This window comes from Salarias fasciatus (genome assembly GCF_902148845.1).
Source record: "Salarias fasciatus chromosome 23 unlocalized genomic scaffold, fSalaFa1.1 super_scaffold_20, whole genome shotgun sequence".
Lineage (NCBI taxonomy): Eukaryota > Metazoa > Chordata > Actinopteri > Blenniiformes > Blenniidae > Salarias > Salarias fasciatus.
The window spans coordinates 16,553,936-16,571,880 of NW_021941230.1; the positions used below are offsets into that span (position 1 = coordinate 16,553,936).

At 49.5% G+C, this 17,945-nt stretch overlaps 3 protein-coding genes across 9 annotated transcripts in view; all 3 read left to right on the forward strand.

Moving 5' to 3' along the window:
• LOC115383678 (A disintegrin and metalloproteinase with thrombospondin motifs 1-like) overlaps positions 1-17,945 on the forward strand; it is a 20,467-nt gene continuing 2,522 nt past the window's right edge. Inside the window, exons 1-8 of one of the 2 annotated variants that reach the window (XR_003930728.1) lie at positions 1-956; positions 1,886-2,226; positions 2,325-2,457; positions 2,561-3,018; positions 3,111-3,297; positions 3,415-3,593; positions 3,770-3,945; positions 4,033-4,981. Coding sequence is in view for 1 of the 2 variants with exons in the window: in XM_030085839.1 (XP_029941699.1) it covers positions 344-956; positions 1,886-2,226; positions 2,325-2,457; positions 2,561-3,018; positions 3,111-3,297; positions 3,415-3,593; positions 3,770-3,945; positions 4,033-4,774 (2,829 nt within the window). In the remaining variant the exon portion in view is untranslated. Of the gene's footprint in view, positions 957-1,885; positions 2,227-2,324; positions 2,458-2,560; positions 3,019-3,110; positions 3,298-3,414; positions 3,594-3,769; positions 3,946-4,032; positions 5,738-17,945 lie in introns of those variants that run through there. The other variant, XM_030085839.1, reaches the window with a different exon arrangement.
• LOC115383720 (cysteine and tyrosine-rich protein 1-like) lies at positions 8,903-13,897 on the forward strand. Its single transcript, XM_030085905.1, has 4 exons — positions 8,903-9,127; positions 11,361-11,460; positions 12,039-12,199; positions 13,337-13,897. The coding sequence occupies exons 1-4, from the start codon at positions 9,046-9,048 to the stop codon at positions 13,468-13,470; spliced, it is 477 nt and encodes a 158-aa protein (XP_029941765.1). The 5' UTR covers positions 8,903-9,045; the 3' UTR covers positions 13,471-13,897.
• LOC115383681 (amyloid-beta A4 protein) overlaps positions 14,593-17,945 on the forward strand; it is a 20,756-nt gene continuing 17,403 nt past the window's right edge. For 2 of the 6 annotated variants that reach the window (XM_030085841.1, XM_030085842.1), the window contains exon 1: positions 14,593-14,834. In XM_030085841.1, coding sequence (XP_029941701.1) covers positions 14,775-14,834 — 60 coding nt within the window. In that variant the 5' untranslated portion in view covers positions 14,593-14,774. The remainder of the gene's footprint in view (positions 14,835-17,945) is intronic. The other 4 variants (XM_030085845.1, XM_030085844.1, XM_030085846.1 and 1 more) reach the window with 4 other exon arrangements.

The following is a 17,945-nucleotide window of genomic DNA, read 5'->3' on the forward strand; positions in this document are numbered from 1 at the left end:
AGCAGACTAACGCGAGCAAAGAGCTGCCTCCGAACTCAGAGACTGAGTTTTAAAGACCTGTTGGAATTTACCGCTGAGCTCCAGCGTTTATTTTTCATTTCATGAAGCGGACTTCTTTTGCAACAAGTCAGACCTGCACAGAACTTTACATGAGTTTTGCACTGGATTTGATCCTTTTTTAAAATTAATTACGCGTGTGCGTAATTTTGAGGACAGTTTTGTGGAAGTCTTTGTAGCTCATAGTGGAAACTTTTTCATCTTTATTTTTTTTTTAAGGATTTACGTGCTTCATAATAAAAACTTTATTCTCAGTGCTCACATCCTCCTGTCGGATTTCGGTGGTATGATGTGGCTTTTACGCGTTTCCGTTGGCATGATTTGCGCTCTGTGCGTGAGCGCGTGGGAGGAGAGCACCGTGGTGCCGGTGAGGTTGGACCCGCTGGCCCGGTCGGACAGCGAGGCCGAACCTTGGAGGACTCTGTCCGCGGAGGAGAAGGAGAAGGAGGGGGAGCTGAGAGCGTACCGGTTGGACGTATTTGGCCAGCGGCTGGTTTTGCAGCTGGAGCCCGATCAGACCTTCTTGGCACCGGGTTTTGTCTTCCACGTCGTGGGGAGTCCCGAATCCGACCCGACGCAGGGTCCAAAGACCGGAGCCGAACCGGGCTGCTTCTTCTCGGGCACGGTGAACGGAGAGGAGCACTCCGCCGCGGCGCTCAATCTGTGCCACGGACTCCGGGGGGGATTCTACTTCCAGGGCGAAGAGTACTTCATCCAGCCGCTCAACGCGAGCGGCTTCCTGGGCACGGAGGAGGACCCGCACTCGGTCCGCCGGAGAGGACGTGCAGCTCCGGCTGAGGAGGAGGGCAGCAAGTGCGGGGTCAACGAGGACGAGGAGAGGGTGCCAAAGAATCTGCAGAAAGACGCCAGTCACGGAGCCCCTAACGCAGACCAGACAGGTAATGCTGAGCACATTTTACAGTCTATTACTCATTTTTATTACGCACGGCGCTCCAGTTCCACGTCTGGCGACGTGAAAGTGCTGAAGAAACACCTGAAAATCCCTCATTTAAGATGCAAAATGCAACATTAAAAGGAAAGAAAAAAAAAACGTCATTCACCACCTGTAAAACTTCAAATACGAAAATATGAAACTTGAACATGAAAAGGAGTGATTGCTGTGACTGTGAGGCTGCTGTCAGCTGAAGCTGTCTGTGCGCCAAAGTTGCGCAGCGTGCGCAAAGGACTTCTTTTGACAGCGCTGTCAGCGCTCACTACTAAAGAGGGAGGGGGGAGGGGGTAAAGGAGAGGGGGGCATTTTTTTTCTCTCTGAGAGGAAAGAGGAGGAGGAGGAGGAGGAGTGACGAGGAAGGGGAGGGGGAGGGGAGTCGAGGGGAGCCAAGGGGTTGGGACCAGCCAGAGCCCGGCAGCGCTGAGACGCGTAAACTCGCCTCCTGGTACAACTCTGCACCGGCAGACATTTCTTGCCCCTTACACACAAACACACACACACACACACACACACACACACACACACACACACACACACACACACACACACACACACACAAAGGATTTTCTCGCCCTTTCTCACTCGCATAATTTTCCAGCAGAGAAGGTCGTTTTAGGAATGTGGACCCATGAGGAGGAGGAGGAGCCGCCGGTGGTGTGATGCTGAGTCAGGGCAGCCAGGCTCCTCCAGGCACATCCGGAGCTCTCTGAGCCTCCATCCATACCGACACACACACACACAAATAAACAGATTGTGTAAATCTAGTTGAGAGCAGGGCTCCGACGTTTGCTTAGTCCTAATAAGGTCAATAACCATCAATAACCAAAGGTTAACATGAGCTCTCCTGACCTCGCTCTCTCTCTGCTTTCCCCTCAGCGCACAGCAGGACCAGGCGATTCGTCTCCACCCCTCGCTACCTCGAGATCATGCTTGTCGCCGACCAGTCTATGGCTGAGTTCCACAGCGCCGGGCTCAAGCCTTACCTTCTGACCATCATGGCGGTGGCGTCGCGCCTCTACCGCCACCCCAGCATCCACAACTCCATCAGCCTGGCCGTGGTGAAGCTCCTGGTGGTGTACGAGGAGGAGCGGGGCCCTCAGGTGTCATCTAACGCCGCCATGACCCTGCGCAACTTCTGCCAGTGGCAGCGGCAGCACAACCCTCCGAGCGACCGCCACCCGGAGCACTACGACACGGCTGTGCTCTTCACCAGGACGGTAGGTTGGAGTGGAAGCGGTGCGACAGGACTAAACAAATAACAGAAAGGAAAAAGTGGAGTATTGATGTTTGTTCTCCTCCCGGCGCCCCTGATCAGGACCTCTGTGGTGCCCACTCTTGTGACACTTTGGGTATGGCGGACGTCGGCACTGTGTGCGACCCTGACAGAAGCTGCTCAATCATTGAAGATGATGGTCTTCAGGCAGCGTTTACTGTGGCTCATGAACTTGGTAAGTGGAACATATGATGCTATAGTTTTGAAATTTTACAAAAAACATGGATATCCACCCACAGAGATGCTAAAACCGCATTATGATCCATTTTTTTCTCCAGGCCATGTCTTTAACATGCCTCATGACGATGCCCAGTTGTGTTCCGGGGTCAATGGTGCCCACTGGGGCTCCCACATGATGGCCTCCACCCTCTCCAATCTGGACCAGCAGCAGCCGTGGTCTCCGTGCTCCGCTCTCATGGTCACCACCTTCCTGGACAACGGCCACGGTCACTGCCTCCTGGACAAGCCAGTCAAGCCTCAGACCCTTCCCCAGCCGCTCCCAGGGACAGTCTATGACGCCAACCACCAGTGCCGTCTCACATTCGGCGAGGACTCCCAGCACTGCCCAGACCTGAGCACGACGTGCGCAGCCCTGTGGTGCACGGTCACCACGTCCAACGGCTTGCTGGTGTGCCAGACGAAGAACTTCCCCTGGGCCGATGGGACATCATGCGGACACGACAGCTTCTGCCTGGCCGGCCAGTGCCTCACGAAGAGTCAGGCAGCGAAACACCAGGTAAGAACCACATCCTTATGATAAGACCCTGTGGCCATCATGTTGTCCAGAATCACTTTAAATGGAAATACTTACACTTCTGTTTCTTCCAGACTCCTGTCAATGGTGGTTGGGGTTTGTGGGGTCCCTGGGGGGATTGCTCACGGACATGTGGTGGAGGAGTGCAGTATTCATTCCGCTCCTGTGACAACCCAATGCCCAAGAATGGAGGGAAATACTGCGAGGGCAAGAGGATCCAGTACCGCTCCTGCAACACTGAAGCCTGTCCTGATACCAATGGTAAATATTTGCAAAGCGTCCTCAAAACCCTTGTCACCTCGTACTCTGGTGTGAAGGCTCTCACACCTGTCAGGCTGAGCAAGCAGTAAATCTGACCATCTCTGGGTTTCTTCTCAGGCCTCTCGTTTCGTGAGGAGCAGTGTCTGGCCCACAATGACATGTCGGCTCAAGTGTCACTGGGTTCAGGCGAGGGCGTTGAGTGGGTGCCCAAGTATGCTGGAGTCTCACCCAAAGACCGCTGCAAGCTGGTGTGCCGAGCCAAGGGGACTGGATACTTCTTTGTCCTCAAATCCAAGGTGAGCGTGAGCGGATACTACCAGATATTATGAGGGTTTGTGCCTATACAGATCTCCAAGTTGATCTTTATAGTCTTTTTTGGAGCCTGAAGGCTGAAAAAGGCTTTTGACACTTGTGTAACAGTCTTTTGAGACAGAATTCTGACAAATCTTCTGTGCTTCTCTGCTGACCCCAGGTGGCTGATGGAACTCCCTGCAGCCCGGACTCCACCTCCGTTTGTGTCCAAGGCCAGTGCGTGAAGGCGGGCTGTGACCGCATCATCGGCTCCAACCGACGCTTTGATAAGTGCGGCGTGTGCGGTGGGGATGGCTCCACCTGCAAGAAAGTGTCCGGCTCTCTGGAGCGAGCCAGGTGAGCGGCGCTGAACTGCACAGCTGTCTCTGAGCGTGTGTCACAGCTGTTCCCGACAAGTCTGACCTCCATCTGCTTCTGTTTCAGGCCTGGCTATCAGGACGTGGTCACCATCCCTGCTGGTGCCACCCACCTGGACGTCAAACAGCGTGCTCCCGGCAACAGTCGCCATGACAACAGCTACTTGGCGGTGCGTCGCCAGGATGGAACGTACCTCTTGAATGGCGAGTACAAGCTGATGACTATGGAGACGGACATTCCCCTGCAAGGGGCACTGTTGCGGTACAGCGGCTCGTCTGCCACCTTGGAGCGCCTTCGCAGCTTCGCGCCGCTCCCCGAGCCCCTCACCATCCAAGTGCTGTCGGTCGGCGAAGCTCCCCGGCCGAGAGTCAAGTACAGCTACTTTGCACCTCGACCCAACAACGCCGCCTCAACTCCTAACAGCAACGGTGGCCGCCGCCAGTCCATCAACGCCATCAGAGAGGTGGGCGGAGCCGAGTGGACCCTGAGGGAGTGGGGTCCGTGTTCCCAGACGTGTGGTGGAGGCACGCAGCAGAGAGAGGTGGTGTGCGCGGACCCTCAGGGACGTCCCTCTGAGGACTGCCCCGAGGAGCTGCGACCCCTGGCCTCGCGGTCCTGCGCCTCGCAGCCGTGCCCCTCCTGGCTCCTCGGAGAATGGTCGCTCTGCTCAAAGACCTGCGGGCGGGGCTTCCGCAAGCGCCAACTGCGCTGCGTCGGCCACGACGGCCGCACGCTAACCCACGACAGCTGTGACCCCAAAGACAGACCACGACCCCTGCTGGAACTCTGCAATCAGAGCGGCTGCTGAGGACTCCAGCGGACTCTCGTCTTCTCTGCCTCTGGCTGGAAGACGAATGTTTACATCCAGAAGAAGAGTGCAACCGGCGGCGACTTTTAACTCCAGCTACCAATGCGGGACCATTCCCTCCATCCATTTCGGGGTCAGAGGTCACAGTTGCACCATCTCGGACTGCTCAAGCATGCTGCTCACCATGTCGGCGTCATGTTCATGTGTGTGTGTGTGAGAGAGAGAGAGAAACAAGCTGTGTGTACGTGTGTGTGTGAAAGTTTTAATGCATGTATATAATGTTTGTCCAAGCTGGGCTGGACAGACCAATAAGGGTCGGGATGGGGGGGATGGGGGGGTTATTTCAGAGTATATAAATGAAAGAGAATAGCTCATAGTCTACTTGTCCACCCCATCAGGTATGGAAAATAGGAATAGCTCGTAGTGTTTATGTTCAAACTTCAGTCCACATTTATTTATCGCAGACCTGAAGCACTTCATCTTTGCCAGCGGCACATCGTAACACCCCGTTTCTCTCAAAGCCTCAGTACTCCGTACTTCGACCTTTCTAGCCATATCTTGCCCTCATCTACTCTGCCTTCAGTGAGGGAACTCTTCCGAGACCAAAGAGGACTGTGAGAGTGTGTATGTGGGTGTGTGTGTATGTCAGTGTGTGTGTGTATGTCAGTGTGTGTGTGTGTGTGTGTGTGTGTGTGTGTGTGTGTGTGTGTGTGTGTGTGTGTGTGCGGAGACCTAATGAGGGACTTGTCTCCTGCTACTACTTCATAAGTAAGTCTCTCCTGCCTTCTGCGAAGGCACTTCCAAGATTTTTTCTTCTCCTTTTGTACAGAATATCCTAACTTTATTTATTTTTGTACAGCCTGTTTAAATATAATCATGTGGCTTTTTTAATATTTTTTATTTGTTATTGAGATCACAGAAGGAAGTAGAATATAAAGAGTATTTATACAGTGTTATATATGGTCCTAGGTTCATGAATAAAATATCACATTGACTTGTGCAAAAAATGCCTCCAGAGTTTTTTGTCAATGGTCAGAAATGATTTTTTTTTCACTCTCAAAGGGACAATGTGATTTTTTTTAAAGAAACTGCAGTTTCAAAAACATTAATGGAGTGTGCTGTAGATGTAGCTGCTTGCAGTAATACAGTGTGCCACAGTGTGGCGCTTCACATGACTCAATTCAAGGATAAAGCAGCAAAAAAAAAAAAAAAAGATGCAATTTCAAAATATCTCAGCTTCTAAATGAAACAGTTAACAAAGAATCATTGCTGCCACCTCGTGGATATATGCGGCATTGCATCAATCGTACATGCTTGACCTTTGATAAACAGAAAATGAAACTTGTTTGTATTGGTTTTGAAAGGATATTTGTGTAAATTAGAGTTGTTTCACTTGAAGGGAATAAACAATAGTGTATTGCATTAACACACACACACACACATATGTACATATATATGTATATATATATATATATATATATATATATATATATATATATATATATATATATATATATATATATATATATATATATTTTTTTTTTTTTATTGAGATGTATTTCTACTGAAGTGCCGGTCATGTCCACTAGATGGTGGTATTAAACGTGATCAGTCTGGGAGCCACATCTTTCAGAATCCTGGTTGCAGTTTTGTTATTAGTCCACCAGATGGGGCTGTTTTACCTTATTTTAATCCCAGCTAAACGCTGTAAGTCACAGCAGGATCTCTCACACACGACACGTGACGCCCAGGTTTCACAGCAGACAGTTCACGGTCTTTGTTGCTCGACACACCACGAATTTGATAAAGCTTGAGGAAGCCATAAATAAAGAGCAGCAGCTTTTCAGGTGGGAAAAAGTGGGAACGTGTCCTGTGGAAGGGGACTTTTTGTTTGAAATTGTCAGAATCACAAAAAACTCTGCAGGAGCAGAGGAAATTGATTCTACTTCTACAGTAGCTTTTGGTTCACTAAGCTGAATATGAACTGATGATCAAAGAACCAGACAGAAGCCTCAAAAAAGAAAAAAAAAATAGCAGTAATCAGAGTTTGCTTTGGGTGACAAGCAGTCACTGTGATGTGGAGCTTCTGAATAAACCAGTGATGCTCTTGTTCCAACCCTCTGATGATGCTTTTCGCTGCTTTTCAGCGTTGTGTTTGACTTTGTCCTCAGTCGTGCCGCTCTCGGTCTGAATGGCTCCAGGTGGAACTTCCGGGTCAGGATGTCCTTCTTGCCTCCGGAGCAGCACAAAGGAAATCATTATCCACTAATTAAAGCTGGTTAGGAGGAAGGCTGACCATCTCTGTAATCTCGGTAATGGTATAATGTGTTATTGAGCCTGGAAGCCTGAACAACCGGCCCGGACTGAGAAACTTCCCCTTTCTTTTCTACAGAATCATTTTTCTCAGGGAGTTTAGAGGCCAGTAAGTTCCAACAAGGCATCTCCCACCGTCTTTTGTGTGTGTGTGTGTGTGTGTGTGGGTGTGTGTGTTACCTGCTTGTTTTTACATGTCCCACCGTCTCACACACACTCTGAAGAAACATCTGGAAGACATTATGAATCATCGCGGCTCCTCCATGTGGGTGGCATTTCCCAGAACTAAATTATCTTCATCCCTTCGCCACCCTCGCTCCTCGCCCATAAAAACTGGTTAAATTGTGCCAAATGTTACTGCAGGAAGAGGTGCTTAAAAAAAAACAAAAAACCCTGTAAACAATGCACATTTACTTTTAACTTTTAATCTGTTGATGAATGTTGTATATTAAAAGTGGCAGCGCTCATTCCAGATATTGATTATTTTGCTTGTTTTAATTCATTTCATTTTTTAATTCACTATTTTATCCATTTCAGTCATTTTTTGAAGTTTGTTTTTGCCAGTTTAGAACTACTTTATGGTGTTCCGGTTCAGAGCCATTTCTGGATGATCCGTTCAGTTTTTATTTGTTTATTTGTTGTGCTGTGAGCTACCTGCCACTGGGGGCCAATGGGAGGAGGTATAATCAGGCAGGTGAGGCTCTCAGGTGAGGCTGATTGGGGGAAGAAGACCGTTGTGGAGCGTGTCCGGCCTGGTGGAACTGGAGAACCAAGAACAACGGTGGGAAGTGTTGAAGATCGGCGCTTTTTGGAATCGGTGGAGTGAAAAAACCCTGGAGAATAAACACCAAGATCATTTCTACACGCATTAAAACTTCCTCACCTCCATCAAGCGTCCCTGTTTGAAGGGCAAAGGAAAGGATGGAAGACTTCACTGCCGTTAACTGCTTCATTGTCTGTTCTATTTCAGTCGTTTCATTTTTGTTTTTGCCTGTTATGAGCTTTATTGAAAAGATCTCACTGTGATGAGCTTTCAGTTCCTTCCAAGTCATGAGACCATTAAGAAAAAGAAAGAAATTCAGTGTCTTGACATCTCTCCTTCTCGATTCTGTGCAGAATTGATGCTGATTTTATATATTGGGAGAGAACAGTCGGGGCCCCAGGACGGAACCCTGGAGAACACCACTGAAGATTTCATGTTATATCGACCTTACTTTGTGATTTAATAAGTTCTCTTCCCTAAAAGTGAAACATGCTGTCACAGAGAAGCCACACACATACATACACACACACACACACACACACACACACACACACACACATACATCTACCGAATGCTCTGGAAAAAACCTCTAAGCTCTTCATGACTGAGGTGTCCAGAGGAGACATGAGAACACAGCCTCGTGCTGTCCGCCGGCTGGTTGTCACTCAGGTGTGAAGCTGGGAGTCGTGCGGGTCGTGATGTGACAGCAGCGCGTGAATCGTGGGGACAGAAGGGGGGGCTCGTGAGTAAAACACGCTTTTTGTTGTTCTTTTAAAAATGTCACTGAGTCATCAAATTTAGATATAAAACTGGCGCCAAATGACATGATATAATAATATATAATAACACAGAATAGTCTATAGTACTATAAATATGTATATTATTATTATTCTCTCTCTCTCTCTCCCTCCCTCTCTCTCTCTCTCTCTCTCTCTCAGGAAACCTAAGCAGGGTAACTTGAGCCCACGGGGGAGGGGAGCGCGATAAAAGCCCCCAGGAGTCGCGGCGGCAGCAGTCAGTCAGTCGGAGGTGCGGGTCTGGACGCGCGCACGTGGTGGAACAAAACGCAGCCGCACTCCTCTGATCCGGGGGTGGAACCCCCCCAACATGCTCCCGGAGGAGAGGCTGAGGTGAGCGGGGACGAGCCGCTGGACCGGCGGCGCTGGAGAGCTTTTACGCACGGAGCGGGGAGAACATGGAGCGCTCCTGGAGGAGGTGCGCGCGGCCGCTGAGGTGGACGTGGCTGGGGAGCGCGCTGCTGCTGGGCGTCCTCGTGGGTAAGTTTAAAGAAATTGGTGGAATTCAGCCAAGAAAAGTTGGTAGTGTGAGTGAAATGTGCAGGACGGCAGTGCGCTGGGGGGAGGCGGTGGAGATGGGGATGTGTGTGTGTGTGTGTGTGTGTGTGTGTGTGTGTGGGGGGGGGGGGGGGGGGGGGGGGGGGGGGGTTAAGGACATAGTGCTATTGTCTCAGAGTGTGTGTGGAGAGGCAGGAGCCAGGACCTCGGAGGACCACCCAGACAGAGCCCGGCATGTGGCACCAAACGCTGGGAGGAGGGAAGCGGAGCGCGGTGCCCCGCTGGATCCGCCGAGTGTTTCCCTTCTGGGGCGGGGGGGGGGGGGGGGGGTGGCTCGCAGCACTTGTTTCAAACACACACACACAGGGCTGTGGAGCAAGGAAGCAGATCACACACACAGCTTGTTTCACACACACACTCTAACCCTTCACAATAGAAGCATAATTAATGTAAAAGTGCAAAACAAACCGAAAACACGCACATTGAGCCTTTTAGCGTGGAGGCTCGAGAATTTCCCCCAGAGATCAATTAAAGAAACATCAGAGGCTCTCTGGATGCCTTTCATTCAGAAATGACTTTCTACTTTTATTTTGAGTGAAAACAATGATAAAAATTAGGAAAGAAACTGTAGAATTGTTCCTTATTCCATCAAAAAAAAAAAAAAAAAAACAATTTGTGATCTGAATCAAGTCAAAACTGATGTTTCTCATAGTTTCATTGAAGCGCGCTGTATTTCTTCAAACTGAAAGCATCGGTGGTTTGTGTTTGACTTTAACCTACTTTTTTGTTTATAAGCCTGGGAGCTGATGGAGGATTAAAGTCTTTTATTTTGAAGGGTATGCCCTGCCAAGGTGCAAACAGAGGGAGGGGAAAAAACAAAAAAAAAAAACTAACTCCAGAGTGTGCTGGAGAGGCCGTGTGGTGCAGCAGGTTGAGACGAGTCCAGAGAGACGCAGCTGTGTGCAGAGCTGTGGAGGGTGGAGGAGTAATAAACTACTTTAATCACACATGAGCTGCTGCATGTGGAGGCTCTCCTCCTCCTCCTCCTCCAGACCCTGGACTGAACCGGCTCCTGGACGGATCCTGAAGGCCTCTCAGCAGCAGCTGACACCCGCATGTCTCCAACCCTCCACTCTCAGTCCCATCCTCTCCCTCTTCACTCTGCTTTTCATATCCCGTGCACCTCTTTCCTCCTCGTTTCCACCGACTGCGTCCTGCCAGAGCCGGATGAGTCACCCAGGCTCTGGATGAACGGACCGACCCTCGTCGGTGGGAAAGTGGTGGAGATGCAGATGAGGCTGATCATCTGAAAGGAGCTTTTCAGGACTCTAAACTCCCATTAGAGATCTGCCAGCAGTGATTATTCTCCTCTCAGATCAGTCGAACTCTCAGAAGATGTGAAAATGGTGATAAAGAGATTTTTGGACCTTAAAAATTGCTGGGCGGCGATGAAAAGCTGAAAAATGAGTTCTAGTAAATCATTTCACTGGAAACAAAACGGGGTTCTGGTGTCTCGCGTCTCTGTAAACGTGCGTTTGGGCCGTCCTCCGTTTCCCCGCAGCCAGATTCCTGCTCGCCGTTTTCATATCGCGCCCTGATCAGGAAGCCCACTCCGACTCTGTTTTGTAATTATAAACCGGAGTTAAAGAGTGAAGATTAAAGCAGAGGCAGGGTCTGAACTTTAATTGCAGCAGAGCAGCGGGTTCCCCTGTGAACCCCCCCCCCCCCCCCCCCCCCCCCCCCCCCCCCCCCCCCCCCCCCCCCCCCCCCCCCCCCCCCCCCCCCCCCCCCCCCCCCCCCCCCCCCGGGGACAGTGTTTTTCATCTCCCCGCCCCTGGACGCTCCGCAGGTATTGATCGCTTCTTCTTTCAAACCGCCTCCTCCGTTCACACGGCTCATTATGAATCACACGCTGTGATGGTTTTCTTTTTCTAATGCACCTTTCCAGGTGTAGAGAGTTGTATCGTGAGCTTTGGTTTCCAGTCATGAAAGAGTTCGTTATGGCGACGGAGGTCAGGAGGTCAGGAGGTCAGCAGACCCGGCTTCTGCCGCTTGAAGGAAACTTTCTGTAAATTACAACGAATTCAGGCTCTGGAACCGACGAACGACACCGAGCCTGATGCTTCAACCTCAGTTACGTTGCTCACACCAGCAGTTTGTGGCGTCCCGGCTTCTAAACAGAGTGTGTGTGTGTGTGTGTGTGTGTGTGTTTCAGGCGGAAGTGGGGCCCAGTGTGAAGGCTGCATCGAGTTCTGCTGCGACGGGTCGCCGTCGTTCTGCTGCTCCTACTACGCCTACGTGGGAGACGTCCTCTCGTGAGTTCGTGTGTGTGTGTGTGTGTGTGTGTGTGTGTGTGTTCACTGGTTTGAAGGTTTCAGCCGATGCTTGTACCAGCTGCTCTTTAACCTTTGACCTCTGGCTGCCGCGACTCGGCACTTCCTCTGTTGCTCTGCTACAAAGGCGACATTAGATTAAAACATGAGAACTGGCAACAAAAAGGGACTTTTTACTAACTTGCTGATGAGAACCTAATAGAAACAACCACACACACTCTTACAAAAGCCTTTCTGAGCCGGTGTGTGTGTTCGGATCGGTTATCTAATCTGCATCCTGACTGACAGTCCAGTGGTTTTCCTCCTCTCTGACTCACGCTCGCCACGTAGCGTACCTGCTAACGATGACTCCTCTGTATTTCACTGTGCCAGTACACACACACACACACACACACACACACACACACACACACACACACACACCACTGCAGTTTATCTCCATGGCAGCGGCTCAGAGGCAGAGTGTGTTGGAGAGCGGCTAGCATGGCTCACTGTGTGGCGTGTGTGTGTTTTCTGTGTGTGTGTGTGTGTGTGTGTGTGTGTGTGTGCGTGCGCTGCAGGGGCACTGCCATCTCCGGCATCGTGTTCGGCGTGGTGTTCCTGATGGGCGCGGTGGTGGCGCTGTTCCTCTGCATGAACATGTGCATCAAGAACGGGCACGGCGCCCGGGTGGGCGTCTTCAGCACCTCCTACGTCAACACCGTGACCCAGGGGTACCCAGGTGGGTCAAAGGGCGCGGCACGTGCACGGAGGGCAGCGGGACGCCACGACACGCCTCTTTATACCGATGAGTTGATGTTTTCATGAAGTGTGAAGGTGGTGGAACCCAAAAACAGACGCTTAAAGACATCTGATCAGGCTGCTTTCTTCTCTCAATAATAATGAGGTTTATTATTCCTCCAGTCTCAGAGGCGACCAACAGTTTCCTGACTGCGGTGCCGGACGGATCCGTTTTCCCCCTGAAACCTCATCCGCTGCCTTCCTGTTCCCAGATATGAATAGAATAGAAACCCGGGTAGAATGGGGTGTAATGTTCCAGGACCCTCCCTGGCCCGGAGCACAGTCCCTGAACTGAAAGGAAAGAGGTTATTTTTTCCACGGATCTTCTTCTCGACGCCGTTCAGCCTCGGGCACGTCAAGTTTTGTTGGCCTTTTTTTTTTTTCTTTTTTTTTTCTGGCGCTCATCATTTATTCATGGCGTTTTGTTCTCCTTGCTGGACGGCCTTCATGCCACGCTGGACGGGCCGTTCCTCTCGATCGTATTTCAGGACTTCAGAGCGCCGCTCGCTGTTCTTCATGCACATAATGCGTTAAATCAAGCAGTTTTTCAAATGAAACTCCCCCTTAATATTTTTCACAAGTGATTAATGATTGCTGAAGGTTTTATAAATGAACTTCCTGCAGGTTTTACATCGATTCTATTTTTTTTTTTGTAGACAGTGCAGTTTCCCCGTTTATCCACCAGAGGGCGCAATTGTCATGTTGGACACATGGAAAATAATACAGAAAATCTGACCGTTCACCTCAAATAAAGCAAAGTTTATGTATCTGGTTGGACTATAGTGGGCCATCAAAGCCTTTTTAAAAAAAAAAAAAAAAAAATATACCAAGAGCACAGTGCGCATTATTTGCATTTATATTTAAGTGTTTTTGGCAAGTTCTACTTTATTAATAAGTTAACATGTACATGGGTGTATAGAATTCCATCAAATCAAACTTCATGTATGAAGTGCTTTTCATGTGTGTAATTCAATTTGCTCACTTTCACACAGGAAACATATTTATTGATTAAATATTTGTCATTTGTCAAAATAGATGCGTTGATTCACGTTGCATTATTTCTGGTTTCTGACATCAGGTCCTCCGCCTCCGTATCCCTACGACTGTGAGATGTTCCCTCCGGCCCTCCACCCGCCCCCCTACACCCCGACGCAGCCCCCGCCCGTCACCGGCTCCCCGCCCCCTCCGTACCCCGGCTGCACCGGCAAGTGACCCCCCGGCACTCTGGTTTCCAGGACCGGAGACGTCCGGGGTCGCAGGTCGCGTGGCGGCGCTCCTGCTGAGGGACGATCAGGGAATGTGGGTCGCGTCGCAGATTTCTCTAATATCCAGTATCCTTATCCGCCCCCACCTGGGGATGGAGCCAGAGCGGGCTGTGATACTCCTCACACCGTGTCTTTCCTGGACACAATCTCCATCATTTTCTTTTTTTATCTGAACATCTACGACTGAGATGATGACTGAAGATGTTTTAAAGGAGTCGGGTCTGGGCCTGTCCACCATTTTTTTGAAAAGCTGCCTTACTCGAACTCTAAGAATTAGAATTAAAAGTGACCTCTCTGTGCTGGTTTTACTGACGGGTGACTGTGAATGGATGAATCGGGGGATTCAGACTGTAAATAAGTGTCTTTTCTTGCTTCCTTCAGTGGCTGTGCTGTTGATTAAAATGTTTGTATGAATGAAACCTGACTCTCTTGTCCAGTTATTCCAATAACAGACACATGGAGGGAGGGCTTTAGGGGTACAGGAACTGTTGTGTTTCCATTTTTAATCATTTCATCTGCATTTTGAAGCTACAGTAGAGGTTATGCTCTGTTAACGGTGCATTCTTGCAGCTGGGGCTTTGGAAAGTTAACTTAAGAGGAAATCCCATCATGGAACATCAAAAAAGTTCCTTTTGTTCCACAAAAATCTGCAAATAAATGAAGTTTAACTGTAATGGCAACACAGAAGTCTTGGAATTGGACACATAAAGCCACAGCACATTATTATAGTACAGAATACATTAAAAATGTGAATTATCACAAATGCAGCTGTGCTGAGTCCAGGTCTCTGAACCTCCAGGTGTCGAAGTGAGAAGTTATTAAAATTCATTTAAAAAGTGCAGTTTTGTGCAAATAGTCTGGTAAATATACCAGCAATAAGGGGCTTCTTTGTGTGATTAATTCGGGAGAAGCTAAACGTTCAAATCATGTTTGAGCGTAAAAAAATGCGCAAAGATGTGCCAAAAAATACGCAGAAGTGGAAATGTGTGCGCAGGAGAGATAGTGAGTGTGTGTGTGTGTGTGTGAGTGTGTGTGTGTTAATCCCAGTCGGCTGCGGTCAGGTGATCAGGCGCGGAGCAGCTGTGCAGCCTCGGTATCGCTCACCATCAGACAACGGGAGTCACCGGCGGCGGACGCACACACACACACGCGCGCTCCGTTTTTTTTTCCTCCGCACACACACACGCACACACACGCACGCAGAACACCGACACCCAGACGGCTGCAGGGGCGTCGTGACGGCGAGGCGACATGGGGGACCGAGTGGCTGTTCTGCTGCTGGCCGTGGCGGCCACGGCGCTGTCTGTCGAGGTAAGGAGAAAAGAGCGTTTTCCACCATATTGTCTCCACGCGTCAAGGCGGCGGGAACCACGACCGGAAGCGGCGCCGCTCTCCTTTCAAAGTTGAGGCTCGGGCCGTTTTTTCGCTCCCCTTTTTGCATTTAATGTCATTTTAAATCTGTTAAATTCATAATTTTTTCCCCACAAGTACTCTCTTTAATTGCAACGAGCTCAAACTTCGATATAAAAGGATGTCATAGCTGTTTTAATTGATTTTTGTTGATTTGATTTGATAAGCGGTGGAGGGATGTTAATGTAATTACGCTGTAGCAACACTTCAAGGCTTATAAACATATATTTGTTATTTCTTCAGCAATTTAGTTTTTTTCTTTTATTTTGTGTTTGTAAACCTTGTGCAGTATCGGCGATGCTGGCCGTGTCGTTTTATTTTTAAAGGACTCTGACCGGATGTGTGGTGTAACAACAAAGCAGCCTTGATCCTGCTGTGAGTCGTATTTGTAAACGAAACACTGATTTAGACGTTTTTTTCCCCCCAAACTACATGAACATTTAAGCAGAACTGATCCTAATTTACACTTTAAATGTGTCGAAGGTGTAGATTTTGCGTTTCGAGACTTTAAATCCTTATTTCCAGCGGTTTGCGATGCGCTGTTCTCCAGTGAAGCCCCCTTTATGTATTCATACGGACATATTTTATTCCCATTCGGGGATAATTTACTGGTTAAACGACCATAAATTGAAAGAAAAGCGTCCTGTCATTTTCCATATCCCCAGGGCTTTTTTTTTTTTCTTTAAAGGGAGTGGGCGTGTTTTAGGAATTGGGAAAATAGCTCAATAAGATTCCTCTTTTCCTGGTTAATAAATCGCCGACTCTTCGATTTAACGCGCAAATGAGTGTTTTCGCGGTGAGATAAATTAGGAGGATGTGCGGGTTTGGGTGTGAGAGCAGCTTTTTCCATCCCGGCGGGGAGGTGGAGGCAGAGGAGTAAGATGGCGGCGGTGCACTGCAGCATTTACCGAGGCTCGGAGGAAACCTGGACACCGACTGGATGTTCTCTCTCGCAGTGTCGCTTCCCCCCCCAACACTCGTCCTTTTCCCACTTAGAATGTCACCAAAACAGACCCCGAGGCCACCGTGGCCCCGCCAAATCACCGCACGCCGCTGTTTATCTGTCCACCAATTTCCCTTTGTGATAACAGGCTTCAGAAATGTCTATTTTTAACACGTCGTGGGCTTTTTTTTTATGTAACCTGGTGCCTAAATGTCAAGGCTTTGAGGAGCTGAAGTGCGTTTTGTTCCATTTCCACAGTGACAGTTCGGTTCCGCTTTTCTCTTTCTGGAAAATTCCCTGAACAGGTCATTCATGTTGGCTTTAAAGAGAGACTGCTGGGAAATGATTCCCAGAGTGGAATTCATGTCCCGGAAAAATCACATTCCTGGAGCCGTCATTACTGTTTAACTCCAGCTGTGGCCTCAGAAAGTTGAAATTCTCAATTCTAATGCCACCTAGAACTATCGGACAGTGTCAGTTCTGGATAAATTCCCTCATACTGTGTGAAAAAGGTGAAACTAAGCTTGAGGTCGGTGCTGTTGAGGGCCCGATACGCTGTTGTTTTCTGTCGCGGGGAAGCGAAGGAGGGTCGTGACATCTGGCTAGTTTAGCAGAAGCCACCGTCGTGTTATGTGACGTGATGATAAATCTTGCCTTTTAAAGGTTTCTCCCCATTTTCATGTCAGTATTTGGCCGATTAGCGTATTATTATCCCTTTACTCCATTCCTATTAATATCTGGAATAGTAATACTAGCTATAGGAGCTCAAACTGAAGCCCGATATCCTTCCTTTATGTCTCTGTTTTATGTTTTGTATGACATAAGTGCTGTTTCTGCCAAGTGCTCCCTTTTCCCTCGTGGTATCTTGGGGAGATAATCACTTGTCTGTTTTCCAGCAGCGACTGTTTGCTGTTATCTGTGGTATGTCTGGATGGAGGCTGGACATGATAACTCCATCAGTGCTGCCAGTTCGGGGCTGCCGTACTCCCTTTGTTGCAGGTGATTCAGCCCGTCGGTGTCGGTCTCTTTAATGTGTTTTGGTAGGGATGGCATGTGGCAGCCGATCGTCATTGTTTACTTCCCTGTGATCAGCCAGCTTGGAACAAAGACTCGGCGCTGCTCATCAAGCAGAGCGCCACCTCTGTCGGCGGCCCTTTGCGGAGGGTCAGTCCGGACCGCCTTTGCTCTTTGTCGTTTGTTTATTTACGTTCTTTGGAACATCAGACGGCGAGGGAGATGATGAGCAATGGAAGGGGTGGATTGAAGATCCACTGCTGTGCGTACGATTAAATCAGACTTAGCGAGGCCTTGATCTTGCCAGCCGTTCTCGGTCCGGTGAAACATTCTTACACACACACACACACACACACTCTGGAGGAAGCGGCTCTTCCTGGCGGGCCCGCCCTGTACACGCAGGCCGCCGTGTGGAGCGTGGGAGTTGGATGCCAGCCTTTGTGTGTTTGTAAATCCTTGGGAAATGGCTGTTGGATGGGTGCAGGCAGTCTGTTTGTGTGCACACTGCAGTCTTTCAGCCCGGGGCGCCGCGGCCCTCTTCCCTTATTAGCGAGCCTTAATGCCATTATGCCTGTTGGCACTGCCAGTGTTTCTCTCTGTGGCACCTTCCCCGCTGCTCACACTGCAGTTCCTCTCCTTTTGAAGGAGGACTCCACTTGACACTCATGTTACCTCCTCTTGCTTCCCGTCTTCGTCTCTCTTTTGCCGCCGTATTGTGCACGCTCACCTGCACTGCCTGTGCTGCTCTGGGTTCGTCGTTAGCATTCTGCAGAGGGACGTCAGACAGTCCTCAGAGGATGAGTGTGAACTTTGTGCCGATCCCAGGCTTGAGAGCAGGAAAGCGGCGGTGGTTTGAGGTTTCCCCCGTCAGAAAACAGGGATGATGGTCGACCGTTGGAAAAGCTGCTGCTCTGATTGGACGTTTTCTGTGTTTGCGCATATTCATCTGTCAAGACGAGTGGTATTCTGTCAGATCGTTACAGACTGGTTGAAGCCCAGTGTGAAGCTGGAGCCAAATCAAAGGAACAGATAAAGAATCGGACACGGCAGGGAGA

What these genes read in the sequence shown, in the direction of transcription:
- LOC115383720 (XM_030085905.1), top strand. Translation starts at nt 9,046, where the DNA reads ATGGAGCGCTCCTGGAGGAGGTGCGCGCGGCCGCTGAGGTGGACGTGG. An exon ending in TACGTGGGAGACGTCCTCTC is followed by an intron (nt 11,461 to 12,038) that starts GTGAGTTCGTGT and finishes CGTGCGCTGCAG; the next exon opens with GGGCACTGCCATCTCCGGCA. An exon ending in CGTGACCCAGGGGTACCCAG is followed by an intron (nt 12,200 to 13,336) that starts GTGGGTCAAAGG and finishes TTCTGACATCAG; the next exon opens with GTCCTCCGCCTCCGTATCCC.